The sequence below is a fragment of the Bombina bombina genome, chromosome 7 (assembly GCF_027579735.1).
Source record: "Bombina bombina isolate aBomBom1 chromosome 7, aBomBom1.pri, whole genome shotgun sequence".
Taxonomy (NCBI): domain Eukaryota; kingdom Metazoa; phylum Chordata; class Amphibia; order Anura; family Bombinatoridae; genus Bombina; species Bombina bombina.
In genome coordinates, this window is record NC_069505.1 from 346,017,664 (window position 1) to 346,044,804 (window position 27,141).

At 37.3% G+C, this 27,141-nt stretch overlaps 1 protein-coding gene across 1 annotated transcript in view; it reads right to left on the reverse strand.

The window, feature by feature from the left end:
- The window catches only part of LOC128636366 (inter-alpha-trypsin inhibitor heavy chain H3-like), a 175,547-nt gene that overhangs the window by 48,985 nt on the left and 99,421 nt on the right, over positions 1-27,141 (reverse strand). Inside the window, exons 4-7 of the mRNA XM_053689392.1 lie at positions 24,317-24,479; positions 14,098-14,208; positions 13,880-14,008; positions 10,591-10,707 (exon numbers count right to left, since the gene is read on the reverse strand). Coding sequence (XP_053545367.1) covers positions 10,591-10,707; positions 13,880-14,008; positions 14,098-14,208; positions 24,317-24,479 — 520 coding nt within the window. The remainder of the gene's footprint in view (positions 1-10,590; positions 10,708-13,879; positions 14,009-14,097; positions 14,209-24,316; positions 24,480-27,141) is intronic.

Below are 27,141 nucleotides of genomic sequence, written 5' to 3' on the forward strand. Positions count from 1 at the left end.
GGACTATTCTGTATTTTGTTCAGCAAGGGCATTATATGTCCACAATAGACTTACAGGATGCATATCTTCATATTCCAATTCATCCAGACCCCTATCAGTTTCTGAGATTCTCTTTTCTAGACAAGCATTACCAATTTGTCGCTCTTCCATTTGGCCTAGCGACAGCTCCAAGAATCTTTTCAAAGGTTCTCGTGCCCTACTCTCTGTAATCAGAGAACGGGGTATTGTGGTGTTTCCTTATTTGGACGATATCTTGGTACTAGCTCAGTCTTTACATTCTGCAGAATCTCACACGAATCAACTAGTGTTGTTTCTTCAAAGACATGGTTGGAGGATCAATTTACCAAAAAGTTCTTTGATTCCTCAGACAAGGGTCACCTTTTTAGGTTTCCAGATAGATTCAGTGTCCATGACTCTGTCTCTAACAAACAAGAGACAATTAAAATTGGTTTCAGCTTGTCAGAACCTTCAGTCTCAAATTCATTCCCTCCAGTAGCTATCTGCATGGAAGTTTTAGGTCTCATGACTGTAGCATCGGACGCGATCCCCTTTGCTCGTTCAGATTTGTATGCTGAATCAATGGTGCAGGGATTATACAAATATATCACAATTAATATCCTTAAATCCCAATGTTCGACTCTCTCTGACTTGGTGGTTAGATCACCGTCGTATAGTTTAAGGGGCCTCTTTTGTTCGTCCAACCTGGACTGTAATCACAACAGATGCAAGTCTTTCAGGTTGGGGAGCTGTCTGGGGATCTCTGACAGCACAAGGGGTTTGGAAATCTCAAGAGGCGAGGTTACCAATCAATATTTTAGAAATCTGTGCTATTTTCAGGGCTCTTCAGGTGTGGCCTCTGTTGAAGAGAGAACCATTCATTTGTTTTCAGACAGACAATATCACAACTGTGGCATATGTCAATCATCAGGGTGGGACTCACAGTCCTCAAGCTATGAAAGAAGTATTTTTGATACTTGCTTGGGTGGAATCCAGCACCTGTCTAATTTTTGCGGTTCATATCCCAGGTATAGACAATTGGGAAGCGGATTATCTCAGCCATCAGACTTTACATCCGGGGGAGTGGTCGCTCCATTCAGATGTGTTTTATCACATTGTTGAGATGTGGGGTCTCCCAGAAATAGATCTGATGGCTTCCCATCTAAACAAGAAACTACTCAGGTACCTGTCCAGGTCCAGAGATCCTCAGGCGGAAGTGGTGGATGCGTTAACAGTTCCTCGGTGTTACCAACCTGCTTATATTTTCCCACCTCTAGTTCTTCTTCCAAGAGTGATCTCCAAAATCATTATGGAACAATCGTTTGTATTGCTGGTATCTCCAGCATGACCTCACAGGTTTTGGTATGCGGATCTTTTTCGGATGTCCAGTTACCAACCTTGGCCACTTCCATTAAGGCCAGACCTTCTGTCTCAAGGTCCGTTTTTCCATCAGAATCTCAAGTCATTAAATTTGAAGGTATGGAAATTGAACGCCTAGTGCTTAGTCATAGAGGTTTCTCTGACTCAGTGATTAATACTATGTTACAGGCTCGTAAATCTGTTTCTAGGAAGATTTATTATCGAGTTATGGTGTTCTTCTCATAAATTCTCCTGGCATTCTTTTAGAATTTTACAGTTTCTTCAGGATGGTTTGGATAAGGGTTTGTCTGCAAGTTCCTTGAAGGGACAAATCTCTGCTCTTTCTGTTATATTTCACAGAAAGATTGCTAAGCTTCCTGATATTCACTGTTTTGTACAGGCTTTGGTCCGTATCAAGCCTGTCATTAAATCAATCTCTCCTCCTTGGAGTCTTAATTTGGTGTTGATGGCTTTACAGGCTCCTCCGTTTGAGCCTATGCATTCTTTGGACATTAAACCACATTCTTGGAAAGTGTTGTTCCTTTTGGCCATCTCTTCTGCTAGAAGAGTTTCCGAATTATCTGCTCTTTCTTGTGAATCTCCTTTTCTGATTTTCCATCAGGATAAGGCAGTTTTGCGAACTTCATTTAAATTTCTACCTAAGGTTGTGAATTCTAACAACATTAATAAAGAAATTGTTGTCCCTTCTTTTTGTCCTAATCCTAAGAATTCTTTAGAGAGATCCTTACATTCTTTGGATTTGGTAAGAGCTTTGAAATATTATGTTGAATCTACTAGAGATTTCAGGAAGACTTCTAGTCTATTTGTTATCTTTTCTGGTTCTAGGAAAGGTCAGAAGGCTTCTGCCATTTCATTGGCATCTTGGTTAAAGCTTTTGATTCATCAGGCTTATTTAGAGTTGGGTCAGGCCCCACCTCAGAGAATTACAGCTCATTCTACTAGATCAGTCTCCACTTCATGGGCTTTTAAGAATGAAGCTTCAGTTGATCAGATTTGCAAATCAGCAACTTGGTCTTCTTTGCATACATTTACTAAATTCTACCGTTTTGATGTATTTGCTTCTTCGTAAGTAGTTTTTGGAAGAAAAGTTTTTCAGGCAGCTGTTTCAGTTTGATTCCTCTGCTTATGTTTAAGTTTTCTTTTCATTATGAAAATAAACTTATATTTTGTGTTGTGGATTCATTTTTTTCAGCAGAAAATGGCTGTTATTATTTTATCCCTCCCTCTCTAGTGACTCTTCTGTGGAGTTCCACATCTTGGGTATTACTATCCCGTATGTCACTAGCTCATGGACTCTTGCCAATTACATGAAAGAAAACCTAATTTATGTAAGAACTTACCTGATAAATTAATTTCTTTCATATTGGCAAGAGTCCATGAGACCCACCCTTTTTATGGTGGTTATGATTTTTTGTATAAAGCACAATTATTTCCAAATTCCTTTGTGGATGCTTTTTACTCCTTTCTTTATCACCCCACTACTTGGCTATTCGTTAAACTGAATTTTGGGTGTGGTGAGGGGTGTATTTATAGGCATTTTGAGGTTTGGGAAACTTTGCCCCTCCTAGTAGGATTGTATATCCCATACGTCACTAGCTCATGGACTCTTGCCAATATAAAAAGAAATTAATTTATCAGGTAAGTTCTTACATAAATTATATTTTTTCCTGCAATTTGTACTCCAGGAACCATGACCCACGTTGTGGGCACCCATGCAAGAGTCTGTAGTGTTAAAATAGCATGCTTTAATGAATTAGAGCATGTATATTTTTTGAATATAATAGCCTTTTAAGGGTATTTTTAGATATATCATATTAAAGCCTTTTCAATGCAAAGCTTGTTGGTGTATGTATCAAAAAGACACTGGAAGCTTTTAAAGAAAACTGCATTAGGCTTTACTTGTACAGATGCATCAGCAATATTTGGAACATACCAAAGGACTTGTAAAACTATAGTCAGCACACACAGAGGAGGAAAAACACAATAGAGATTAAAACAACAACTTCCTTCCTGTATAAAAGAATGAACAAGATCACAGATATAAACAATCAGCAATCTAAACTGAACAGCGCCATCTACAGCATCAATGTTGTTCATACATGTGGTATAGTACATGCTGTTGTATTTCCCAACAAAGCTATCAGCTAAAAAGATGAAGCGCTATAACACAAGAGTTGTTTCAAAGCAAACAACAATAAAATGCTTTAGATAAATGTTATTATATAATTCTATTAGAGAATATGCAGATCACTGCATGTTTTATGTATACAAATTAGTCTTATTTTGGTGAGGACATTTTACACACTATTGTAAATGTGAATATCTTCTCAGTTGCCAACTGATTTAAGTGTAACGAAGGACTGATTGAGTTTAAAGCAAAATAGTGAATTTGTGCCACTGCTACTGTATCCTTGAGCTACAAAGGGCACATAAGAGGCCATGGGGTAAATTAATTTAAAATATTGCAATTTAGGGTGAGACTAAATAAACAACGCAAGGGTTTGTAGCATATTATAAAAACACTTTACAAGCACACTTTCTAACCTACTTAACACATAGGGGCCGAATTATCAAGCTCTGAATGGAGCTTGATGCCCCAGACTCGCTGGAAACAGCAGTTATGAAGCACCGGTGTAAAGACCGCTGCTCCATAACTTGTCCGCCTGTTCTGAGGCTGCGGACATTAATCTGCCGGATCCTATACGATCGGGCTGATTGACACCCCCTGCTAGCGGACGATTGGCCAAAATCTGCAGGGGGCGGCATTGCACAAGCAGTTCACAAGAACTGCTTGTACAATGATAAATGCCGACAGCGTATGCTGTTGGCATTTATCGATGTGCGGCGAACATGATATACTACATTGTATCATGTCCGCTCGCACTTTCATAAATCGGCCCCATATTCTCACATTAATCCAATAATGACCAGCTTCAGTCTCTTCTAGACACAGTAATAATGTCACTCCCAGTCCCCTACCTCTCAAACTAGTCAAGGTTTCCTCATTTTCCATTTTTATGTAAACGCTATAGGTTACATTATTATTCAGGATTGAGGTGGGAGGGCTCAATGTACTAACTAACATTCCACTCTATTAATTGGTTATTTAACTAAGAACTTGCTAATCTCACATGTTGCTTTTGTCTGTGCTGATATAAACTGGTTAATTACTTGTTACTTTCTATGGTTTATTAAACTATTAGATATGGTTTATATGGTTTATGTATACATACACACATATGTAAACACATACACACATACATACACATACACACATTCATTCATATGTACATACACACATAAATACATACACACACATACACACATACATTCACCTACAAACATATGTACATACATACATACACACATATCCACACACACACATATTTACAAACATACATACATATGTACACACAAATACATACGCAAACACACTAACTAATATTCTTGCACTGTCAGATCTAAATAAAAAATATGACTGCTAAAACATAGTGTAAATAGGAAGAGGAAATAAACAATGAAATGAAAATAATAAAATCAGTGAAATTTTTTAAATGGGATTTAAAAATTTGATATAAAAAAAGATTCAATCGATCAATTCATATATTGCAATTCTAATAGAGCAATCCTAAACAGATGCAGAATAAACTAGGATACAATTTTAATTACCAAGCATAATACACATAAAAATAAAAAATCCATGAACAAACACACATACAAATAAAATAAAATAAAAACTAATACTCAGGTGTAAGCTCAAAGTCTAAGATTTATAGAGTCCACAGAAAGCGTTCCGTTTGCACACCACAGAGAATCGGCATCGGTCTGTTGTGCAGAGCTGATCCATGCTTTCTGAATTGTAAGTTTGGATATATTTATCTTATGCAATTTACGTGTATTGCACTAAGAAAAGTCTGTATTTACATCTGATTACAGCACATTTGGACAACGAAACCTCTTTGGATTGTCCGGCTTGTATCCAACTTCTAAAGAGAACTTTTTGCTTTCTGTGGACTCTATGGCCTAGATTTGGAGTTCGGCGGTAGCCGTCAAAACCAGCGTTAGAGGCTCCTAACGCTGGTTTTGGCCGCCCGCTGGTATTTGGAGTTAGTGATTAAAGGGTCTAACGCTCACTTTTCAGCCGCGACTTTTCCATACCGCAGATCCCCCTACGCCATTTGCGTATCCTATCTTTTCAATGGGATCTTTCTAACGCTGGTATTTAGAGTCGTTTCTGAAGTGAGCGTTAGAGCTCTAACGACAAAATTCCAGCCGCCTGAAAATAGCAGGAGTTAAGAGCTTTCTGGCTAACGCCGGTTTATAAAGCTCTTAACTACTGTACCCTAAAGTACACTAACACCCATAAACTACCTATGTACCCCTAAACCGAGCTCCCCCCACATCGCCGCCACTCTATTTAAATTTTTAACCCCTAATCTGCCGACTGCCACCTACGTTATACTTATGTACCCCTAATCTGCTGCCCCTAACACCGCCGACCCCTATATTATATTTATTAACCCCTAATCTGCCGAGCGGACCTGAGCGCTACTATAATAAAGTTATGAACCCCTAACCCGCCTCACTAACCCTATCATAAATAGTATTAACCCCTAATCTGCCCTCCCTAACATCGCCGACACCTAACTTCAATTATTAACCCCTAATCTGCCGACCGGAGCTCACCGCTATTCTAATAAATGTATTAACCCCTAAAGCTAAGTCTAACCCTAACACTAACACCCCCCTAAGTTAAATATAATTTTTATCTAACGAAATAAATTAACTCTTATTAAATAAATGATTCCTATTTAAAGCTAAATACTTACCTGTAAAATACATCCTAATATAGCTACAATATAAATTATAATTATATTATAGCTATTTTAGGATTAATATTTATTTTACAGGTAACTTTGTAATTATTTTAACCAGGTACAATAGCTATTAAATAGTTAAGAACTATTTAATAGTTACCTAGTTAAAATAATAACAAATTTACCTGTAAAATAAATCCTAACCTAAGTTATAATTAAACCTAACACTACCCTATCAATAAAATAATTAAATAAACTACCTACAATTACCTACAATTAACCTAACACTACACTATCAATAAATTAATTAAACACAATTCCTACAAATAAATACAATTAAATAAACTAGCTAAAGTACAAAAAATAAAAAAGAACTAAGATACAGAAAATAAAAAAATATTTACAAACATAAGAAAAATATTACAACAATTTTAAACTAATTACACCTACTCTAAGCCCCCTAATAAAATAACAAAGCCCCCCAAAATAAAAAATTCCCTACCCTATTCTAAATTAAAAAAGTTACAAGCTCTTTTACCTTACCAGCCCTGAACAGGGCCCTTTGCGGGGCATGCCCCAAGGATTTCAGCTCTTTTGCCTGTAAAAAAAAACATACAATACCCCCCCCCAACATTACAACCCACCACCCACATACCCCTAATCTAACCCAAACCCCCTTAAAGAAACCTAACACTAAGCCCCTGAAGATCTTCCTACCTTGTCTTCACCATACCAGGTTCACCGATCCGTCCTGGCTCCAACATCTTCATCCAACCCAAGCGGGGGTTGGCGATCCATAATCCGGTCCAGAAGAGGCTCCAAAGTCTTCCTCCTATCCGGCAAGAAGAGGACATCCGGACCGGCAAACATCTTCTCCAAGCGGCATCTTCGATCTTCTTCCATCCGGAGCGAAGCGGCAGGATCCTGAAGACATCCAGCGCGGAACATCCATCCGGACCGACGACTGAACGACGAATGACTGTTCCTTTAAGGGACGTCATCCAAGATGGCGTCCCTCGAATTCCGATTGGCTGATAGGATTCTATCAGCCAATCGGAATTAAGGTAGGAATTTTCTGATTGGCTGATGGAATCAGCCAATCAGAATCAAGTTCAATCCGATTGGCTGATCCAATCAGCCAATCAGATTGAGCTCGCATTCTATTGGCTGTTCCGATCAGCCAATAGAATGCGAGCTCAATCTGATTGGCTGATTGGATCGGCCAATCGGATTGAACTAGATTCTGATTGGCTGATTCCATCAGCCAATCAGAAAATTCCTACCTTAATTCCGATTGGCTGATAGAATCCTATCAGCCAATCGGAATTCGAGGGACGCCATCTTGGATGACGTCCCTTAAAGGAACAGTCATTCGTCGTTCAGTCGTCGGTCCGGATGGATATTCCGCGCTGGATGTCTTCAGGATCCTGCCGCTTCGCTCCGGATGGAAGAAGATCGAAGATGCCGCTTGGAGAAGATGTTTGCCGGTCCGGATGTCCTCTTCTTGCCGGATAGGAGGAAGACTTTGGAGCCTCTTCTGGACCGGATTATGGATCGCCAACCCCCGCTTGGGTTGGATGAAGATGTTGGAGCCAGGACGGATCGGTGAACCTGGTATGGTGAAGACAAGGTAGGAAGATCTTCAGGGGCTTAGTGTTAGGTTTCTTTAAGGGGGTTTGGGTTAGATTAGGGGTATGTGGGTGGTGGGTTGTAATGTTGGGGGGGGGTATTGTATGTTTTTTTTTACAGGCAAAAGAGCTGAAATTCTTGGGGCATGCCCCGCAAAGGGCCCTGTTCAGGGCTGGTAAGGTAAAAGAGCTTGTAACTTTTTTAATTTAGAATAGGGTAGGGAATTTTTTATTTTGGGGGGCTTTGTTATTTTATTAGGGGGCTTAGAGTAGGTGTATTTAGTTTAAAATTGTTGTAATATTTTTCTTATGTTTGTAAATATTTTTTTATTTTCTGTAACTTAGTTCTTTTTTATTTTTTGTACTTTAGCTAGTTTATTTAATTGTATTTATTTGTAGGAATTGTGTTTAATTAATTTATTGATAGTGTAGTGTTAGGTTAATTGTAGGTAATTGTAGGTAGTTTATTTAATTATTTTATTGATAGGGTAGTGTTAGGTTTAATTATAACTTAGGTTAGGATTTATTTTACAGGTAAATTTGTTATTATTTTAACTAGGTAACTATTAAATAGTTCTTAACTATTTAATAGCTATTGTACCTGGTTAAAATAATTACAAAGTTACCTGTAAAATAAATATTAATCCTAAAATAGCTATAATATAATTATAATTTATATTGTAGCTATATTAGGATGTATTTTACAGGTAAGTATTTAGCTTTAAATAGGAATCATTTATTTAATAAGAGTTAATTTATTTCGTTAGATAAAAATTATATTTAACTTAGGGGGGTGTTAGTGTTAGGGTTAGACTTAGCTTTAGGGGTTAATCCATTTATTAGAATAGCGGTGAGCTCCGATCGGAAGATTAGGGGTTAATAATTGAAGTTAGGTGTCGGCGATGTTAGGGAGGGCAGATTAGGGGTTAATACTATTTATGATAGGGTTAGTGAGGCGGATTAGGGGTTAATAACTTTATTATAGTAGCGCTCAGGTCCGCTCGGCAGATTAGGGGTTAATAAGTGTAGGCAGGTGTCGGCGACGTTGTGGGGGGCAGGTTAGGGGTTAATAAATATAATATAGGGGTCGGCGGTGTTAGGGGTAGCAGATTAGGGGTACATAGGGATAACGTAGGTGGCGGCGGTTTACGGAGCGGCAGATTAGGGGTTTAAAAAAATATGCAGGGGTCAGCGATAGCGGGGGCGGCAGATTAGGGGTTAATAAGTGTAAGGTTAGGGGTGTTTAGACTCGGGGTACATGTTAGAGTGTTAGGTGCAGACGTAGGAAGTGTTTCCCCATAGGAAACAATGGGGCTGCGTTAGGAGCTGAACGCTGCTTTTTTGCAGGTGTTAGGTTTTTTTTCAGCTCAAACAGCCCCATTGTTTCCTATGGGGGAATCGTGCACGAGCACGTTTTTGAGGCCGGCCGCGTCCGTAAGCAACTCTGGTATCGAGAGTTGCATTTGCGGTAAAAATGCTCTACGCTCCTTTTTTGGAGCCTAACGCAGCATTTGATTAAACTCTCGATACCAGAGTTAAATTTATGGTGCGGCCAGAAAAAAGCCCGCGGAGCGTTAGCAGCCCTTTTACCGCCGAACTCCAAATCTAGGCCTATAAGTCTTGGAACTTTGAGCTTACACCTGAGTATTAGTTTTTATTTTATTTTATTTGTATGTGTGTTTGTTCATGAACTTTTAACTTTCGAGCCTTTAATTAGTGCAGAATGCAGGTCCATCTATCTATCTATCTATCTATCTATCTATATATACCTATCTGTCTATCTACCTGTCTGACTTTCTGTCTGACTGTCTGATTGTCTATATGACTGTCGGCGGTCTGACTGTCTATTTGACTGTCTGTCCTCACAATTATATGGAGCATCATGTATATTATTACTACTGCTTGTTACTGAGTTACCTTTGGGGAGGGGGCAAAACATTTTTTTCACCCGCCTCCCTCTGTTGAGTAGATCCCCTAATGAAGTCTAAATAACTGAAAGGGATAGTAAAGTCCAAATTAAACTTTCATGATTCTGATAGGGCATGTAATTTTTAACAACTTTCTAATTTACTTTTAGCATCAAATTTGCTTTGTTCTCTTGTTATTCTTAGTTGAAAGCTAAACATATGCTAATTTCAAAGCCCTGAAGGCCGCCTCTGCATTTGACAGTTTTTCACCACTAGAGGGCGTGAAGTTATTTAAGAGTCAGCACTAATTGCCTGAAATGCAAGTCTGTCAAAAGATCTGAGATAAGGAGGTAGTCAGCAGAACCTTAGATACAAGGTAATTACAGAGGTTAAAAGTATATTTCTATAACAGTGTTGGTTATGCAAAATTGGGGAATGGTAAATAAAGGGATTATCTATCTTTTTAAATAATAATTTTTTTACGTTTACTATCCCTTTAAATTCTTTATTTTCATATCATTTTCATGTGTTTTGTTCTATAAACTAGCAAGCGAAAATGGTTTACTTCAGATCTCAAAAAGCTCTAAATTTCAGTGTTATTTTGTACTGAGCTAATGTGCAACTCAGCTCTTGCAATATGAGCTCAATAAGCATGTTATTAGCACACTCTGTGCTAACCGTTAAAAGTAAAAGGTGCGCTAAAAAGGTTTCTGCCGTGGTAAGATACTTTGGTTAAAATATTTAACCATCCCCTTTTAAATCTAGATTTGCTTTATTCTTTGCGCAAGACTTAATTCCACTTCTAGACCTAAATCTGTAGCACAACTATGAAAAAAATGTATCTGTAAAATTAAAATTTACCTGCTGTATTTTACGTCCATCCATTGACCCACTGCGATCAATAACAAATACTACATTCTTGGGAACTTTTTTAAGTGTTGAAGGTGCAAAATAGTGCACAAAATATCCATTCACAATCTGTTAAGAAACAAATGCATTGTTTGGATTAATATGTTAAATATCTATAACATTATTATTAAATGGATATTAGAGACTTGATGGGGCATACAAGTCATATTTGAAATGCACAACTGCAATATATTGTGTCTGTAAAAATTAATGTTTTGAAAAGTCATTCCTGCTTTAGTAAAAACATTTATCATGTATATAACACACTCCCAAAATGGTAGTAGGTACTAGGTCATGTGGCCATTATACACCTGATGCTTGAAATATTTTAAAAATTCCACCATTGCCTGGTTGGATGGTCTCCTTGTAGGTTGCCTAAAGGGACATAATATATACAGTAACTGTAAAAAGCTGACAAGAAAATATTGCATGAACATCTTTGTGTAAAAAATAAGAAGATATGTTGCCTCAGTTTGTTCAGCTCACAAGAGTAAGAGCTCTGTGAACATTTATCCTTCAACTACCGTCAGTTGCATGTTGGAAAAAAAAATGAGGATACAGGGGAAGGGTACAGCACTCACAGGGGTGGCAGGGAATAGGCTTGCACTAGTATGTTGTCAAGATACAGTGAAAATGAAAAGCCCTGAATTCTGATAAAGAGTGACAAAACTGGCAGTGTTTGTCCAGATATGAAAACCTCAAGAACTGAAAGTGATCCCTGTGAATAGGGATGCGAAGATATGCATCCTTGAGGTCTATAGTAGGCATAAACTGACCCTTTTGGTTTAAGGGTAAGATTGTGTGGATTGTTCCCATTATAAAAGTGAGAACCTTGACAAACATGTTGAGGGCTGTTAAATCTAGGACAGGACTGTAAGGCCCTTTGGACAAACTATATAAAAGGGGTACCTTACATTCAATCTTCAGTGTGCGGCTTGAAATCACATGAAGAGGAGCTCCCTGTCGATGCTCTTAAGAGGACCACCGACGTCGCCGTTGACCTCACAGAAGACTTCCCAGGATGAAGACAGAAGATGGATCACAGCCAGGATAAAGAAGATGGATGAAGATGGAGCGCCGCAGAGATGAAGATTATCGCAGCCAGGATAAAGAAGATGGATGAGGATGGAGCGCCGCAGAGATGAAGATTGGGTGCCGCCCTTCATCATTGGTGAGTACCAATTTTGGGGTTAGTGTTAGGTTATTATTTTATTTTTGGATTTTTTTTTTTTTTAATGATTAGTGCTTTTTTTTGTTCTTAATGGGCAACAAAAGAGCTGAATGCCCTTTAAGGGCAATGCCTATCCAAATGGCCTTTTCAGGGCAATGGGTAGATAAGATTTTTTTAGTTAACTTTTTTTGGGGGGTGAAGGGTTGTAATGTTAGGGGTTAATTTTTTTATTTTTTTAATGCAAAAGAGCTGTTAGTTTTAGTGCAAAAACAAACAAACCTACCATTTATAGAAAAAAAAAACTACCATTGCAGAAAATAACAAAACCTATCCTTACAAAAAATAAACAAAATGATCCAAAATAAAAAAATATTCCTATTTTAATACCCTTGGGAAAAAAAAACACCCCAAAATTAAAAAAAAAACCCCCTAATCTACAAACTACAAATAAACTACCAATATCCCTTAAAATTGCCTTTTGTAGGGACAAAGGGCAATTTTAAGGGCTATTGGTAGTTTATTTGTAGATGGGGGGGTTATCTTGGGGTGTTTTTTTTCAAGGGTATTAGAATAGAATTTTTTTTTATTTTGGATAATTTTGTTTGTTATTTTTTGTAAGGGTAGGTTTTGTTATTTCCTGTAATGGTAAGTTTTTTGTTTTTTTTGTTTAAGCTTAGGTTTTAATTTTTTTTACAGGTAATTTTTTTTTTAAGGTAGTATATTTTTAATTTATGTGTATTTTAATTGGGTTTAGGTTAGGTGGCGTTAGATTAGGGAGTTTAGTTATTAGTTAAATACTTTGGGATGGCGGTTTAGGGGTTAATAGTTATAATTAGTGTTTTCGGATGTGGGGGGATGGCGGTTTAGGGGTTAATAGTTTTAATTAGTGTTTGTGATTTGGGGGGATGGTGGTTCAGGGGTTAAATTGTAGCTTATAGGTGTAAGTGTACTTTGTAAGGTATTTTTGATGTGTTTTGTGAAACGTTTTTGTTTCCCAAAACACATAACTACAGTTCTTCAAGTGCGGAATGGATTGTTGCGGAAAATACTATATTGCGTGGGAAAGACAGAAAGCACGACTTGTAATATCGCGCGCTGAAAAGCCATACCGCACGACTTGTAAATCTAGGTTTTTATGAGCAGTTTTTTTTCATGATTTGTGGACCGTTCTTATTCAACAGTCTTTACAACTTGAGAACATATTTTAGACTATTTCTAATGGCATATTTTGGTTGATCTTATGGTTTATCTTTCTGTTCTGCCCATAGTTGGATTAAATATTAAAACAATAAATAACAAAGTTTAAACTATCATATTTTTTTAGTGACCAATAAAGGCTGCCTGTGCATGCTCTTAAAAAACGTGTTTTTTTTTTGTTTTGTTGTTGTTTGTTTTTCTGGATTTTTAATGAGCTATTACAAAAAGAAAGAGGATAAGAGTAGGATATTGGTTACCTGTAAAAACGTTGGAGAAGACGCTGTCGTCCTTCAGCGTGAGGGAGGTTTGACACCCTGGGATCCGAAATTGTAGGTGAGATCCACAAGCGTGTGTATCCGCATACAATGGAAAAGCAACAAAATCTCCATACAGGTAAATAGTTAGATGCAGTCTTTAGTGGTAGAGGATTCACACTATGCACAAGCCTTATAAAACAATTGAAAATGTATTCAATATACATTAAAAGTTGAAGACAAACTCACAGAAGACAAGGAGGAGATACTTCAACTGACGCGTTTCACACCCCACTGGCGCTTTCTCTTTGGCTTCTGTGAGTTTGTCTTCAACTTTTAATGTATATCAAATACATTTTCAATTGTTTTATAAGGCTTCTGCATAGTGTCAATCCTCTTCCACTAAGGACTGCATCTAACTATTTACCTGTATGTGGATGTATGTGGATTTTGTTGCTTTTTTATGAGCTAGCAACCAGTGCAAAATCTAATGCTGATTTAAAAAAAAAAAATCATAATAGATTTAAATGTAGAGTTTATTCCTCTTTTAGCTTAGTTTTACCTATATGAATTGTTCCTGTTCTGACAACTGATTTTTATATAAATAGGAAACCTGTACCTGTATATTTCCTGCAGAGATATTTCTATTGACATCATATTTTATTATAAAATCTCCATCAATTAATGTTTCTGGGCAAGCTGGACAGGTACGCTGTTGTTCCAGTGTTGGTTTGAAAACAATCTGAGCCTGTAAATAAAATATGGTGGTTTTATTTAGACCACTCACACTTAAATTAAAGCAATGTGACAAAGAACAATAAAGTACTGTTTTTTTACCTTGGTTCCAGTGAGGTTTGTTTTAACTTCATTGGTTAACTCATTAGTTATAAAGGTGCCGTAAGCATTTAAAAATCTAATTCCTTGAGGTTCAAATATGTCAGCATTTATCTGTAAGAGAATGATGATATGAATAGACACTAAAAATAACAGCAGTATATGAGTTATAAGACATGTGTATAGTAATGAATGAATACCGGCAAATATATTTCAACGTCCTTATTCATTTAGGCACAGAAATAGAAGCGCTCTACCAGGAACAAACAACAGCTCAGTAGCTTGTTCTATGGTGAGTTACCACCTGGGAGCCCAATTGTGTTTGTCACAGAAGAAAACTTTCCTGAAGTATATCAGTCTGATCCCACCTTACAAGGTCAGTCCAGCCCCGAAATACAAGGCAATACTCTTCTGAACAAGGAACATGTCAACCCCAGACAATCATTACAGCCTTCTGTGGGCCTCGTCAGTGAGGTGCAGCCATATCCCTCTAAACACACTGGGCAGTGAGTCCACGTCTGGTTTCCCCCATCACCCTTAGGGACACTTCCCCAGGGTCATTATTCAAATACATACAGAAAGAGAAGCGCTCTACCAGGAATGAACAACATCTCACTAACTTGTTCTATGGTGAGTTACCACCTGGGAGCAGTTTCTTTTAGTCTAATTGTGCTTTTCACAGAGGAGAACCTTACTGAAGTATATCAGGATTCCTTGACCAATGTGCTTAGAGGAATATGGCTGATATACTTTAGGAACGTTATTCTCTGGGAAATGCAAAAAAATGCACAAAAGAGGCTGTTCCCAGGTGGTAAATCACCATATAACAAACTACTGAGCTTTTGTTCTTACCTAAGAGAGTGCTTCTCTTTCTGTGTGTCCTTATTCATTTGTTACATGAATAACACATATTTGATTGCAGTAAATATAATACTTATAAGCCTGTTTATGAATGTTTACAGGCTTTAAGGCATTTTCAGAAATCTCTGAAACAATAGGTATGAGTGTGATGCTTGTTACATGGCTTCTAAAACAGTAAGATAATCCTACATTTAGGACGTCCTACAATCATATCAGTGATGTATTTTATTTTATACTGCCCTAGGCACTGGGATATCTGTTGATCCCAGCACTGTCTACCCCAACATTAGTAAATCATATTTGTCTCATACATCACCCAAGCAAAAGGAGGACAAACATGGCAGGGTGGACCACCACACTAGGAAACTATGGATCATTAAATTGTAATAAAAATAAAAAAAGATTTGGAGAATAGGAGACATTATGCAATAGAGTACCTCACCCCCCCCTAAATTTTGCTGCCCTAAGCAAATCTACTTGGCAATGTCATAGGTCACCTGTTGTTGGCCAGTGTTTCTCACAACTGCTGTGTTCCTGTGGTATGTTTGCTGTTCCTGCTTCCTTCTGTTGCTAGCTAGCCCCCAGGTTGTAGTCCTGGCTGGAACCTATTCCTACTAAGTCAATGCGCACTCTACTTTATTAAAAAGACAATGAAATAGCACTTTGAATTGTAAATGAACAATAGATTATTTTTTTTTAAACAAATTTCAAAATGTTCCTTTAATTTGCCAGCCCCCTGTATCATGTGACAGCCACCATCCAATAATACACGTGTACCCTGTGACATCTTGCACATGCTAAGTAGGATCTGGTGCCTCATAAATTTTATAAATTAAATGACTGTACGCAATAATTGAAGTAATTTGGGGAGAGGGGATTACAATGTGTGATCTATCTGAATCATCAAAGTTTAATGGTATCCCTTTAAGTATTCTTAATTTTTGTTTTGCTCAAAAAGAGATTGTGACTGTGCACTAATTGTTCTTTTACTGCTCCTGGGTTTAACTGCTTTGATTTTAGCTTGTTGTGTAATTTCTTCATACTTTATTGCTCTAGACTGTACTGTCATTTTGTTAATCTTTCTAAAGAATGTTAATCTTTATTTGCTTTGTTATCTAGGATCCAGTAAACTATCTCTGAATCATCACACTATGGGCCTAATTATCAAAGACTTGCCAGTATGGAGAGAAATCACACAAAACCCTTTTCTTTCTTTCCAAGGATTATATTATGATGTATGTGTCTCTCCTTCACATCCAAGATATACAGTTTTTAAGGTAAAATGTGCCTTTCTAAAATTGTTTGAAAGACCTCACAGTACTGAGGAGATGTCTTAGATATTCTCTCCAGACCAGAGAGATTTATACAATTGGTCCTATATGAGTAAAAAAGCTATAAGGAGGTTAATTACATCTGCGTGCATGTCACTATCTATATAGAAACATAGAAACAGAAAATTTGACGGTAGATAAGAACCAAAAAGGCCCATCAAGTCTACCCATATTACATGTTACTTGTTTCCTAGAATAGCCTTATGCATGTCCCAGGCATTTTTGAATTCCTTTACAGTCTTTGAGGCCTATTTATCAAATGTCTGTCAGACCTGATCCGACAGTGCAAATCAGGTCCGAGAGACATCGCTGAATGTGGAGAGCAATATGCTCTCCATATTCAGCATTGCACCAGCAGCTCTTGTGAGCTGCTGGTGCAACGCCGCCCCCTGCAGACTCGCGGCCAATTGGACTGCTGCTTCATAACTGCTGTTTCTGGTGAGTCTGAAGACTCGCCAGAAACATGGGCCCTCAAGCTCCATTCGGAGCTTGATAAATGGGCCTCTTAGTGTTTACCACCTCAGATGGAAGTTTATTCCATGGCCTCTATTTATCAAGCTGTCAACCGCAAATACGCTGGAATTCCACAGCGTATTTGTGGCGAGCCTGATTCACCTTAGTTATCAAACCCTACAGACCGGAAAAAGTATAATTTAGTGACGTAGCATATGATCCGCCGGACTCAGTCCGACACAGATCGATGCTTACGTTACTATAGATGTTCCGAACGCAAGTTCAGCACAATCTGACTACTTTTGGAAGTTATCAAATTCCTACCAGGTACGCTCGCCACTATTCCGGCCCAGCGTACCTAGTTTTCAATCCACTGGATGCCATAGGAGTCAATGGGAGTTGGAAAGCAGCGAAAGCTTATGTTCGCTGCTGCCCGATATCCCATTGATTCCTATGGTAAATGTCTACACCTAACACCCTAACATGTACCCTGCGTCTAAACACCACTAATCTGCCCCCCCTACACCGCCGCAACAAAATAAAGTGTTTAACCCCTAAACCGCCGCTCCCGGAGCCCGCCGTCACCTATATTACACTTATTAACCCCTATTCTGCCCCCCTATAACGCTGCAACTCTAATAAATGTATTAACCCCTAAACCGCCACTCCCAGAGCCCATCTACATTATATTTATAAACCCCTAAACTGCCCCCCTACACTGATGCCACCTACCTACATTTATTAACCCCTAATCTGTCGCTCCCAACGTCACCGACACTATATTAAATGTATTAACCCCTAAACCTAAGTCTAAACCTAACACCCACTAACGTAAATATAATTTAAATATATCTAAATAAAATTACTATCATTAAATAAATTATTCCTATTTAAAACTAAATACTTACCTATAAAATAAACCCTAAGATAGCTACAATATAACTAATAGTTACATTGTAGCTAGCTTGGGGTTTATTTTTATTTTACAGGCAAGTTTGTATTTATTTTAACTAGGTAGAATAGTTATTAAATAGTTATTAACTATTTAATAACTTCTTAGTTAAAAAAAAGACAAATTTACCTGTAAAATAAAACCTAACCTAAGTTACAATTACACCTAACACTACACTATAATTAAATAAATTCCCTAAACTGAATACAATTAAATATAATTAAAAACAATTATCTAAAGTACAAAAAAAAACAACACTAAATTACAGAAAATAATAAAATAATTACAGTTTTTTAAACTAATTACACCTAATCTAATCCCCCTAATAAAATAAAAAAGCCCCCCAAAATAATAAAAAGCCCTACCCTATACTAAATTACAAATAGCCCTTAAAAGGGCCTTTTGCTGGGCATTGCCCCAAAGTAATCAGCTCTTTTACCTGTAAAAAAAGTACAATAACCCCCCAACATTAAAACCCACCACCCACACACCCAACCCTACTCTAAAATCCACTCAAAAAAAACTAACACTAACCTCTTGAAGATTACCCTACCTTGAGATGTCTTCACCCAGCCGGGCCGAAGTCCTCCACGAAGCCGGGCTAAGTGGTCCTCCAGACAGGCAGAAGTCTTCATCGAAGCTGGCCAGAAGAGGTCCTCCAGATGGGTAGAAGTCTTCATCCAGGCAGCATCTTCTATCTTCATCCATCCGGCGCGGAGCGGCTCCATCTTCAAGACATCCGACGCAGAGCATCCTCTTCATCCGGAGTTTTCTTGAACAATGACGGGCCCTTTAAGTAAGTAATCAGCCAATAGAATGCGAGCTCAATCCTATTGGCTGATTAGGTGTAATTGTAACTTAGGTTAGGTTTTATTTTACTGGTATATTTGTATTTATTTTAAATAGGTAGCTATTAAATAGTTAATAACTACTTAATAACTATTGTACCTAGTTAAAATAAATACAAAGTTGCCTGTAAAATAAAAATAAACCCTAAGCTAGCTACAATGTAACTATTAGTTATATTGTAGCTATCTTAGGCCTAGATTTGGAGTTTTGCGTTAGAAGGGGTGCATTAGCTACGCGTGCTTTTTTTTGGCCGCACCTTTTAAATACCGCTGGTATTTAGAGTTCACAGAATGGCTGGGTTTTCAGTGCGTTAGGCTCCAAAAAGGGAGCGTAGAGCATAATTTACCGCCACTGCAACTCTCGATACCAGCGGTGCTTACGGACGCGGCCAGCTTCAAAAACGTGCTTGTGCGCGATTCCCCCATAGGAAACAATGCAGCGTTCAGCTCTTAACGCAGCCCCATTGTTTCCTATGGGGAAACAGTTTCTAAGTCTGCACCTAACACCCTAACATGTACCCCGAGTCTAAACACCCCTAACCTTACACTTATTAACCCCTAATCTGCCGCCCCCGCTATCGCTGACCCCTGCATATTATTTTTAACCCCTAATCTGCCGCTCCGTACACCGCCGCAACCTACATTATAGTTATGTACCCCTAATCTAACAGCGCCGACCCCTATATTATATTTACCCCTAATCTGCCCCCCACAACGTCGCCACCAGCTACCTACAATTATTAACCCCTAATCTGCCGACCGGACCTCACCGCTACTATAATAAAGTTATTAACCCCTAATCCGCCTCACTCCCGCCTCAATAACCCTATAAGAAATAGTATTAACCCCTAAACTGCCCTCCCTAACATCGCCGACACCTAACTTCAATTATTAACACCTAATCTGCCGACCGGACCTCACCGCTACTCTAATAAATTTATTAACCCCTAAAGCTAAGTCTAACCATAACCCTAACACCCCCCTAAGTTAAATATAATTTAAATCTAACGAAATAAATTAACTCTTATTAAATAAATTATTCCTATTTAAAGCTAAATACTTACCTGTAAAATAAATCCTAATATAGCTGCAATATAAATTATAATTATATTGTAGCTATTTTAGGATTTATATTTATTTTACAGGCAACTTTGTATTTATTTTAACTAGGTACAATAGCTATTAAATAGTTAATAACTATTTAATAGCTACCTAGTTAAAATAATTACAAAATTACCTGTAAAATAAATCCTAACCTAAGTTACAATTAAACCTAACACTACACTAGCAATAAATTAATTAAATAAAATACCTACAATTATCTACAATTAAACCTAACACTACACTATCAATAAATTAGTTAAATACAATACCTACAAATAAATACAATTAAATAAACTAACTAAAGTACAAAAAATAAAAAAGAACTAAGTTACAAAAAATAAAAAAATATTTACAAACATTAGAAAAATATTACAACAATTTTAAACTAATTACACCTACTCTAAGCCCCCTAATAAAATAACAAAGCCCCCCAAAATAAAAAAAATGCCCTACCCTATTCTAAAATTAAAATAGAAAAGCTCTTTTACCTTACCAGCCCTTAAAAGGGCCATTTGCGGGGTATGCCCCAAAGAATTCAGCTCTTTTGCCTGGAAAAAAACATACAATACCCCCCCAACATTACAACCCACCACCCAAATACCCCTAATCTAACCCAAACCCCCCTTAAATAAACCTAACACTAAGCCCCTGAAGATCTTCCTACCTTATCTTCACCTCGCCGGGTATCAGCGATCCATCCAGGCTCCGATGTCTTGATCCAAGCCCAAGTGGGGGGCTGAAGGCATCCATCCTCGGGCTGAAGTCTTGATCCAAGCGGGCAGAAGAGGACATCCGGACCGGCAAACATCTTCATCCAGGAGGCATCTTCTATGTTCTTCCATCCGATGACGACCGGATCTGTCTTGAAGACCTCCAGCGCGGATCCATCCTCTTCTTCCGACGACTAGACGACGAATGAAGGTTCCTTTAAGGGACGTCATCCAAGATGGCGTCCCTCGAATTCCGATTGGCTGATAGGATTCTATCAGCCAATCGGAATTAAGGTAGGAAAATTCTGATTGGCTGATGGAATCAGACAATCAGATTCAAGTTCAATCCGATTGGCTGATCCAATCAGCCAATCAGATTGAGCTTGCATTCTATTGGCTGTTCCGATCAGCCAATAGAATGCGAGCTCAATCTGATTGGCTGATCGGATCAGCCAATCGGATTGAACTTGAATCTGATTGTCTGATTCCATCAGCCAATCAGAATTTTCCTAACTTAATTTCCGATTGGCTGATAGAATCCTATCAGCCAATCGGAATTCGAGGGACGCCATCTTGGATGACGTCCCTTAAAGGAACCTTCATTCATCGTCTAGTCGTCGGAAGAAGAGGATGGATCCGCGCTGGAGGTCTTCAAGATGGAGCAGGTCGTCATCGGATGGAAGAACATAGAAGATGCCTCCTGGATGAAGATGTTTGCCGGTCCGGATGTCCTCTTCTGCCCGCTTGGATCAAGACTTCAGCCGGAGGATGGATGTCTTCAGCCCCCCGCTTGGGCTTGGATCAAGACATTGGAGCCTGGACGGATCGCTGATACCCGGCGAGGTGAAGATAAGGTAGGAAGATCTTCAGGGGCTTAGTGTTAGGTTTAGTTAAGGGGGGTTTGGGTTAGATTAGGGGTATGTGGGTGGTGGGTTGTAATGTTGGGGGGGGTATTGTATGTTTTTTTTCCAGGCAAAAGAGCTGAATTCTTTGGGGCATGCCCCGCAAATGGCCCTTTTAAGGGCTGGTAAGGTAAAAGAGCTTTTCTATTTTAATTTTAGAATAGGGTAGGGCATTTTTTTTATTTTGGGGGGCTTTGTTATTTTATTAGGGGGCTTAGAGTAGGTGTAATTAGTTTAAAATTGTTGTAATATTTTTCTAATGTTTGTAAATATTTTTTATTTTTTGTAACTTAGTTCTTTTTTATTTTTTGTACTTTAGTTAGTTTATTTAATTGTATTTAATTGTAGGTATTTTAGTTAATTAATTTATTGATAGTGTAGTGTTAGGTTTAATTGTAACTTAGGTTAAGATTTATTTTACAGGTAATTTTGTAATTATTTTAACTAGGTAGCTATTAAATAGTTATTAACTATTTAATAGCTATTGTACCTGGTTAAAATAATTACAAAGTTGCCTGTAAAATAAATATTAATCCTAAAAAAGCTACAATATAATTATAATTTATATTGTAGCTATATTAGGGTTTGTTTTACAGGTAAGTATTTAGATTTAAATAGGAATAATTTATTTAATAAGAGTTAATTTATTTCGTTAGATTTAAATTATATTTAATTTAGGGGGGTGTTAGGGTTATGGTTAGACTTAGCTTTAGGGGTTAATAACTTTATTATAGTAGCGGCGAGGTCCAGTCGGCAAATTAGGGGTTAATAAGTGTAGGTAGGTGTCGGCGACGTTGAGGGGGGCAGATTAGGGCTTAATAAATATAATATAGGTGTCAGCGGTGTTAGGGGCAGCAGATTAGGGGTACATAAGTATAACGTAGCTGGCGGCGGTGTGCGGTCGGCAGATTAGGGGTTAAAAAAATTTAATAGAGTGGCGGCGATGTGGGGGGACCTCGGTTTAGGGGTACATAGGTAGTTTATGGGTGTTAGTGTACTTTAGAGCACAGTAGTTAAGAGCTTTATGAATCGGCGTTAGCCCAAAAAGCTCTTAACTCCTGTTTTTTTTCTGCGGCTGGAGTTTTGTCGTTAGATTTCTAACGCTCACTTCAGCCAAGACTCTAAATACCGGCGTTAGAAAGATCCCATTGAAAAGATAGGATACGCAATTGGCGTAGGGGGATCTGCGGTATGGAAAAGTCGCGGCTGCAAAGTGAGCGTTAGACCCTTTAATCACTGACTCCAAATACCAGCGGGCGGTAAATACCAGCGGGCGGTAAAAACCAGCGTTAGGAGCCTCTAGCGCTGGTTTTGACGGCTACCACCAAACTCTAAATCTAGCCGTTAGTGTTTATTTTATAGGTAAGTATTTAGTTTTAAATAGGAATAATTTATTTATATTTATTTAAATTATATTTAAGTTTGGAGGTGTTAGGGTTAGTGTTAGACTTAGGTTTAGGGGTTAATACATTTAATATAGTGGCGGCGGTGTAGGGGGGGTAGATTAGGGGTTAATAAATATAATGTAGGTGGCGGTGGGCTCCGGGAGCGGCGGTTTAGGGGGTTAAACACTTTATTTAGTTGCGGCGGTATAGGGGGCGGAAGATTAGGGGTTAATATGTATAATGTAGGTGGCGGTGGGCTCCGGGAGCGGCGGTGTAGGGGTTAATACATTTATTAGAGTTGCGGTGGGCTCCGGGAGCCTGCTACCCTCTAACTGTAGATTGTTTTGGCATTTATTTTTTTGTGGAAAATGCTTTCAGCTGTTACTTGATATATTTGAAGGTTTCTATCATGTCGCCTATTTCCCTTCTATCCTCTAAACTATACATATTTAGATCATAGAGTCTTTCTTTGTACGTTTTATAGACCATTTATCATTTTAGTAGGCCTCTTTTGGACCGCTTCTAGTTCATTTATATCTTTCTGAAGATATAGTCTCACGAATTCCAGATATGTGGGTTAAACCATTGCTGTGTTACTGGTAATTTGAGGGTTAATTATCTGTTTTCTATGTATGACTTATAATAAGGAGTTAATTTTTTACTGTGTTATTAGAAATTTTGGGGTTGCTATGGGTATTACTAAATTGTAGGGGAATAAAACACTGAAAGAGATTCAACAATGTATTCAGTAAATATTATTTTCAGGAAGGAGTTAATTAAAGGGACATGCAACCCATTTTTTTATTTCATGATTCAGAAAGAGCATTACAATTTTAAACAACTTTCCATTTTACTTTTATCATCATATTTGCATCTTTCTCTTTGTTGAGGGAACAGCAGTGACCTACTGGGAGCTAGTTAAATATGTTGGGTGAGCCAATGGCAAGAGGCATACATGTGCAGCCACCAATCAGCAGCTAGCTAGCACTAATCAGTACATTGCTGCTCCTGAGTCTACCTAGGAATGCTTTTCAACAAAAGATAGCAAGAGAAGCAAATTAGATAACAGTCATAAATTGGAAAGATGTTTAAAGGGATATGAAACCAAAAATAAATACTTCATAATTCAGGTAGAACATGCAATTTAAACCAACTTTCTAATTTACTTCTTGTATCAAATTTTATTTGTTCTTTTGGTATCTTTTGTTGAAAAGCAGGGACGTATGCTTAGGAGCCGGCCCATTTGGCAGCAGTTTTCCTTCCATGTAGTGCTCTAGATGCCTACCTAGGTATCTCTTCTACACAGAATATCATGGGAACAAAGCAATATTTGATATTAGAAATAAATTAAAAACTTTTTTTTTAATTGTATGCACTGTCTGAATCACAAAAGAACATTTTTGAGTATCATATCCCTTTAAATTTGCATGCTCTCTCGGAATCATGAATCACTGTCCCTTTAACAGGGCAGCTATGACATAAAACTGGTAACGCAATGAATGGTGGATTTAGATTTCTTGTTATCTAATACAGAACAAAATCTAAATATTTCACTTGGACTGATCTAGTTTAAAGAGATTTAAAAGGCATAAAATTGTTTTCTTTTTTAAAGATCATTTTTATAATTTGATTTCCTTTGGGCTCATAAGGGAAAGGGAAATTACTAACATACTTACTTGAAAGTTCTGTACAAGTTGCTTAGGCTTAACTCTCAAATATAATTCATAATTCCCAAGATAGCGCTTCAGTAGCTCTTCGTAAGTCAACTTAAAAGTTGCTGTTGAAAAGGCAGCAATATTCACAGAGATTTTAAAATGTTCCATTTTTCTTCCTGTTGACCTATTTTGAAAATAAATAGATAAATTATATGACACATGTATGCAATATATGTTGCAAATTAATCCAATTAAAGTGATGGTAAATCTCAGACTTTTGTACAAGCAAAACTGCATATTTTATGATACAAAATTTATAATCCTACTTGTTATCTTCTGTTCCTCCGCCCTCCTTTATTTCCTCTTTTGCCTGGGCTATGGCAAAAAAAAAGAGCAATCCCACCCACTCTCTACAAAGGCTTCCTAAAGGATTTCAAAGGGCTGGACTTTAAGAGTGTCATATGACACACACACTGATTGGATGTTCATTGGAATTGTCATATAAAAAAAAAAGGTACAAATATACTTTCTTAATGGCAAAGATTACATATATGGCATAGGATTAGCTAATGTTTACCATCACTTTAAGGCTAGACATAGCGCTGATCCACAATTTTCAAAATTAAATTAAAAAAAATTTAATTAAAAAAAAATTACCTAACAAGAAATAAAAGTAGATTACAATATTGTCTACTACTCATTTTACAAGGAATGACATCTCTTGCTTTTGTGTAAAATATTGTTCTTTGTCCCACAACCCCTAGTGAAGCTAAAAAACAATTTCTGTATGATGCAATTTTCCTACTACTGCAGCTATTTGATTTGCATTATTTGTAGGTCACGTGAGTACACTTTTACAAAAAACAAGACAGATTTAATGATGTTTTAGCTTTAAACCACTGAAGCTGTGTTTGATTATTGTGTCAATTGCCTGTTGCCTAAGTGGTTCCCAAACATTTTCATATCCACCACCCCCTTGGTTCCATAAACTCACCATCAACTCCCCTCTACCTTACAGCCTAAAAATATTATTTAGCATAGTACTGCACAACCTCTAATGAAGATAACACAATACAAATTCAAAAAAGTATTAATTTATTTATTAAAAAAAAACTATTAGATTAATTAAAAATGTATTATCTTGATCTTGTGATACCAGCATTTTAAAGTTGGTAGCCACTGTGCAAGTGTCCTAAACACTACATTAAGTAATTACTGCACTAATATAAAATGAATAGATGGCTGCATGAAAATGCTAATCAAAAAGCACAACAGACCTTTGCTGTGTTTCCTACTACTACACAGTAATTCCAAACGGTGCAGTTAATGTTAACAATAGATGCTAATGTACAGCACTAGTAAAACAAAGGAATGCAAGCAAAGTGTCCCCGCCCACGTTCCATTGTGCCGCTATATGGAATGAAATCTATGGGACCGTAAATGTAAGTGAGCGCTTCGATATACAGAGTACTCTGTATTTCTAGAAGCACCATGTACTTGTAATTTTTAAAATCATTTGATATACTGTGTGGCAGCCCCTGTATCGTTTGTTGTAAGTGGAAGAATTACCGAACTTGCGTATAGAGGAGCCGGCTGAGCTTCAGGAGATTCCTTTATCATTTTTACATATACTTCAAGTTTTTTGTTTATTTATTTCACACCCTCTTTTATGATTTAGTTATACTGATATTTTTGATTTTTATATATTGAAAGTTCGCATTTATTATCGACTTTAAATTTTTTAGTGATTTTGGAGTGAATTTGTCTTGAATTGTCTTTACCTATTTTACCATCAACTAACAAGATATTTTTTTCCTACAGCAATTTTATTCATCTCTTATTTATCTTAGATAACCAAAATAAGACTTTATGCCAAAATTACCGAATCTTAGGACAAGTTATAAACAAATGAAATAAAATCGGTATAAGTTTAGTTCAAAACCAAACCAAAACTGAATTTTTGTTAAACATTTACATTAGTTTTAGTTAAAATTAATGTAAGTGTTTCTAAGTTACAGGTGAAAAGTTCATCTGTAGCTACAATACTTAATGTGCTCTGGAGACCATGGAGAGCATGTTAAAGTGAAGGTAAACTTTGATGAATGAAAGCCCGTTTTTAAAAAAATACTATTAAAAACAGGGGCATTTTCATTCATCAAAGATTATAAAGCGGACGGCATCCTCCAATCACAGCATGGCCTCAGGCAATGACTCCCCTGGGGGAAAAGCAATGATTGGAGGAAGCCGGATTAGTCATTGCTAACGTGTGAAGAGAGGATCTCCTGGTGGGGGAAGCTGCTCTGGCTGTGAAAAGAAGAAAGGTAAGTTTTTAAACAAAACGGCCGCTTTATAATCTTTAATGAATGAAAGTGCCCCTGTTTTTAATAGTATATTTACAAACCGGGCTTTCATTTATCAAAGTTTACCTTCACTTTAAGGTATTAACTGCTATAAAAAAAAAGAAATAAAGGAAACAAATGAATATTTTTTCTTTTCTTTATTTATGTTGTTGCATTCATTCGGGTTTTCGTTTAGTTAAAAAAAAAACGATTTTCATGACGAATGTGCATTTATCAGAAAACGAATGCACATCTCAAATGATACCCTTCCATAATTGTATATGCCTAGGAGTCATAAAAAAAACGCAAAAATGTATTCTTAAACGTGATTTAATTGCAACACTTAAAGGGACAGTCTACAAAAAAAAATTCTTATTTAAAAAGATAGATAATCCCTTTATTAACCATTCCCCATTTTTGCATAACCAACACAGTTATATGAATATGCTTTTTACATCTGTGATTACCTTGTATCTAAGCCTTTGCAGACAGCCTCCTTATCTAAGT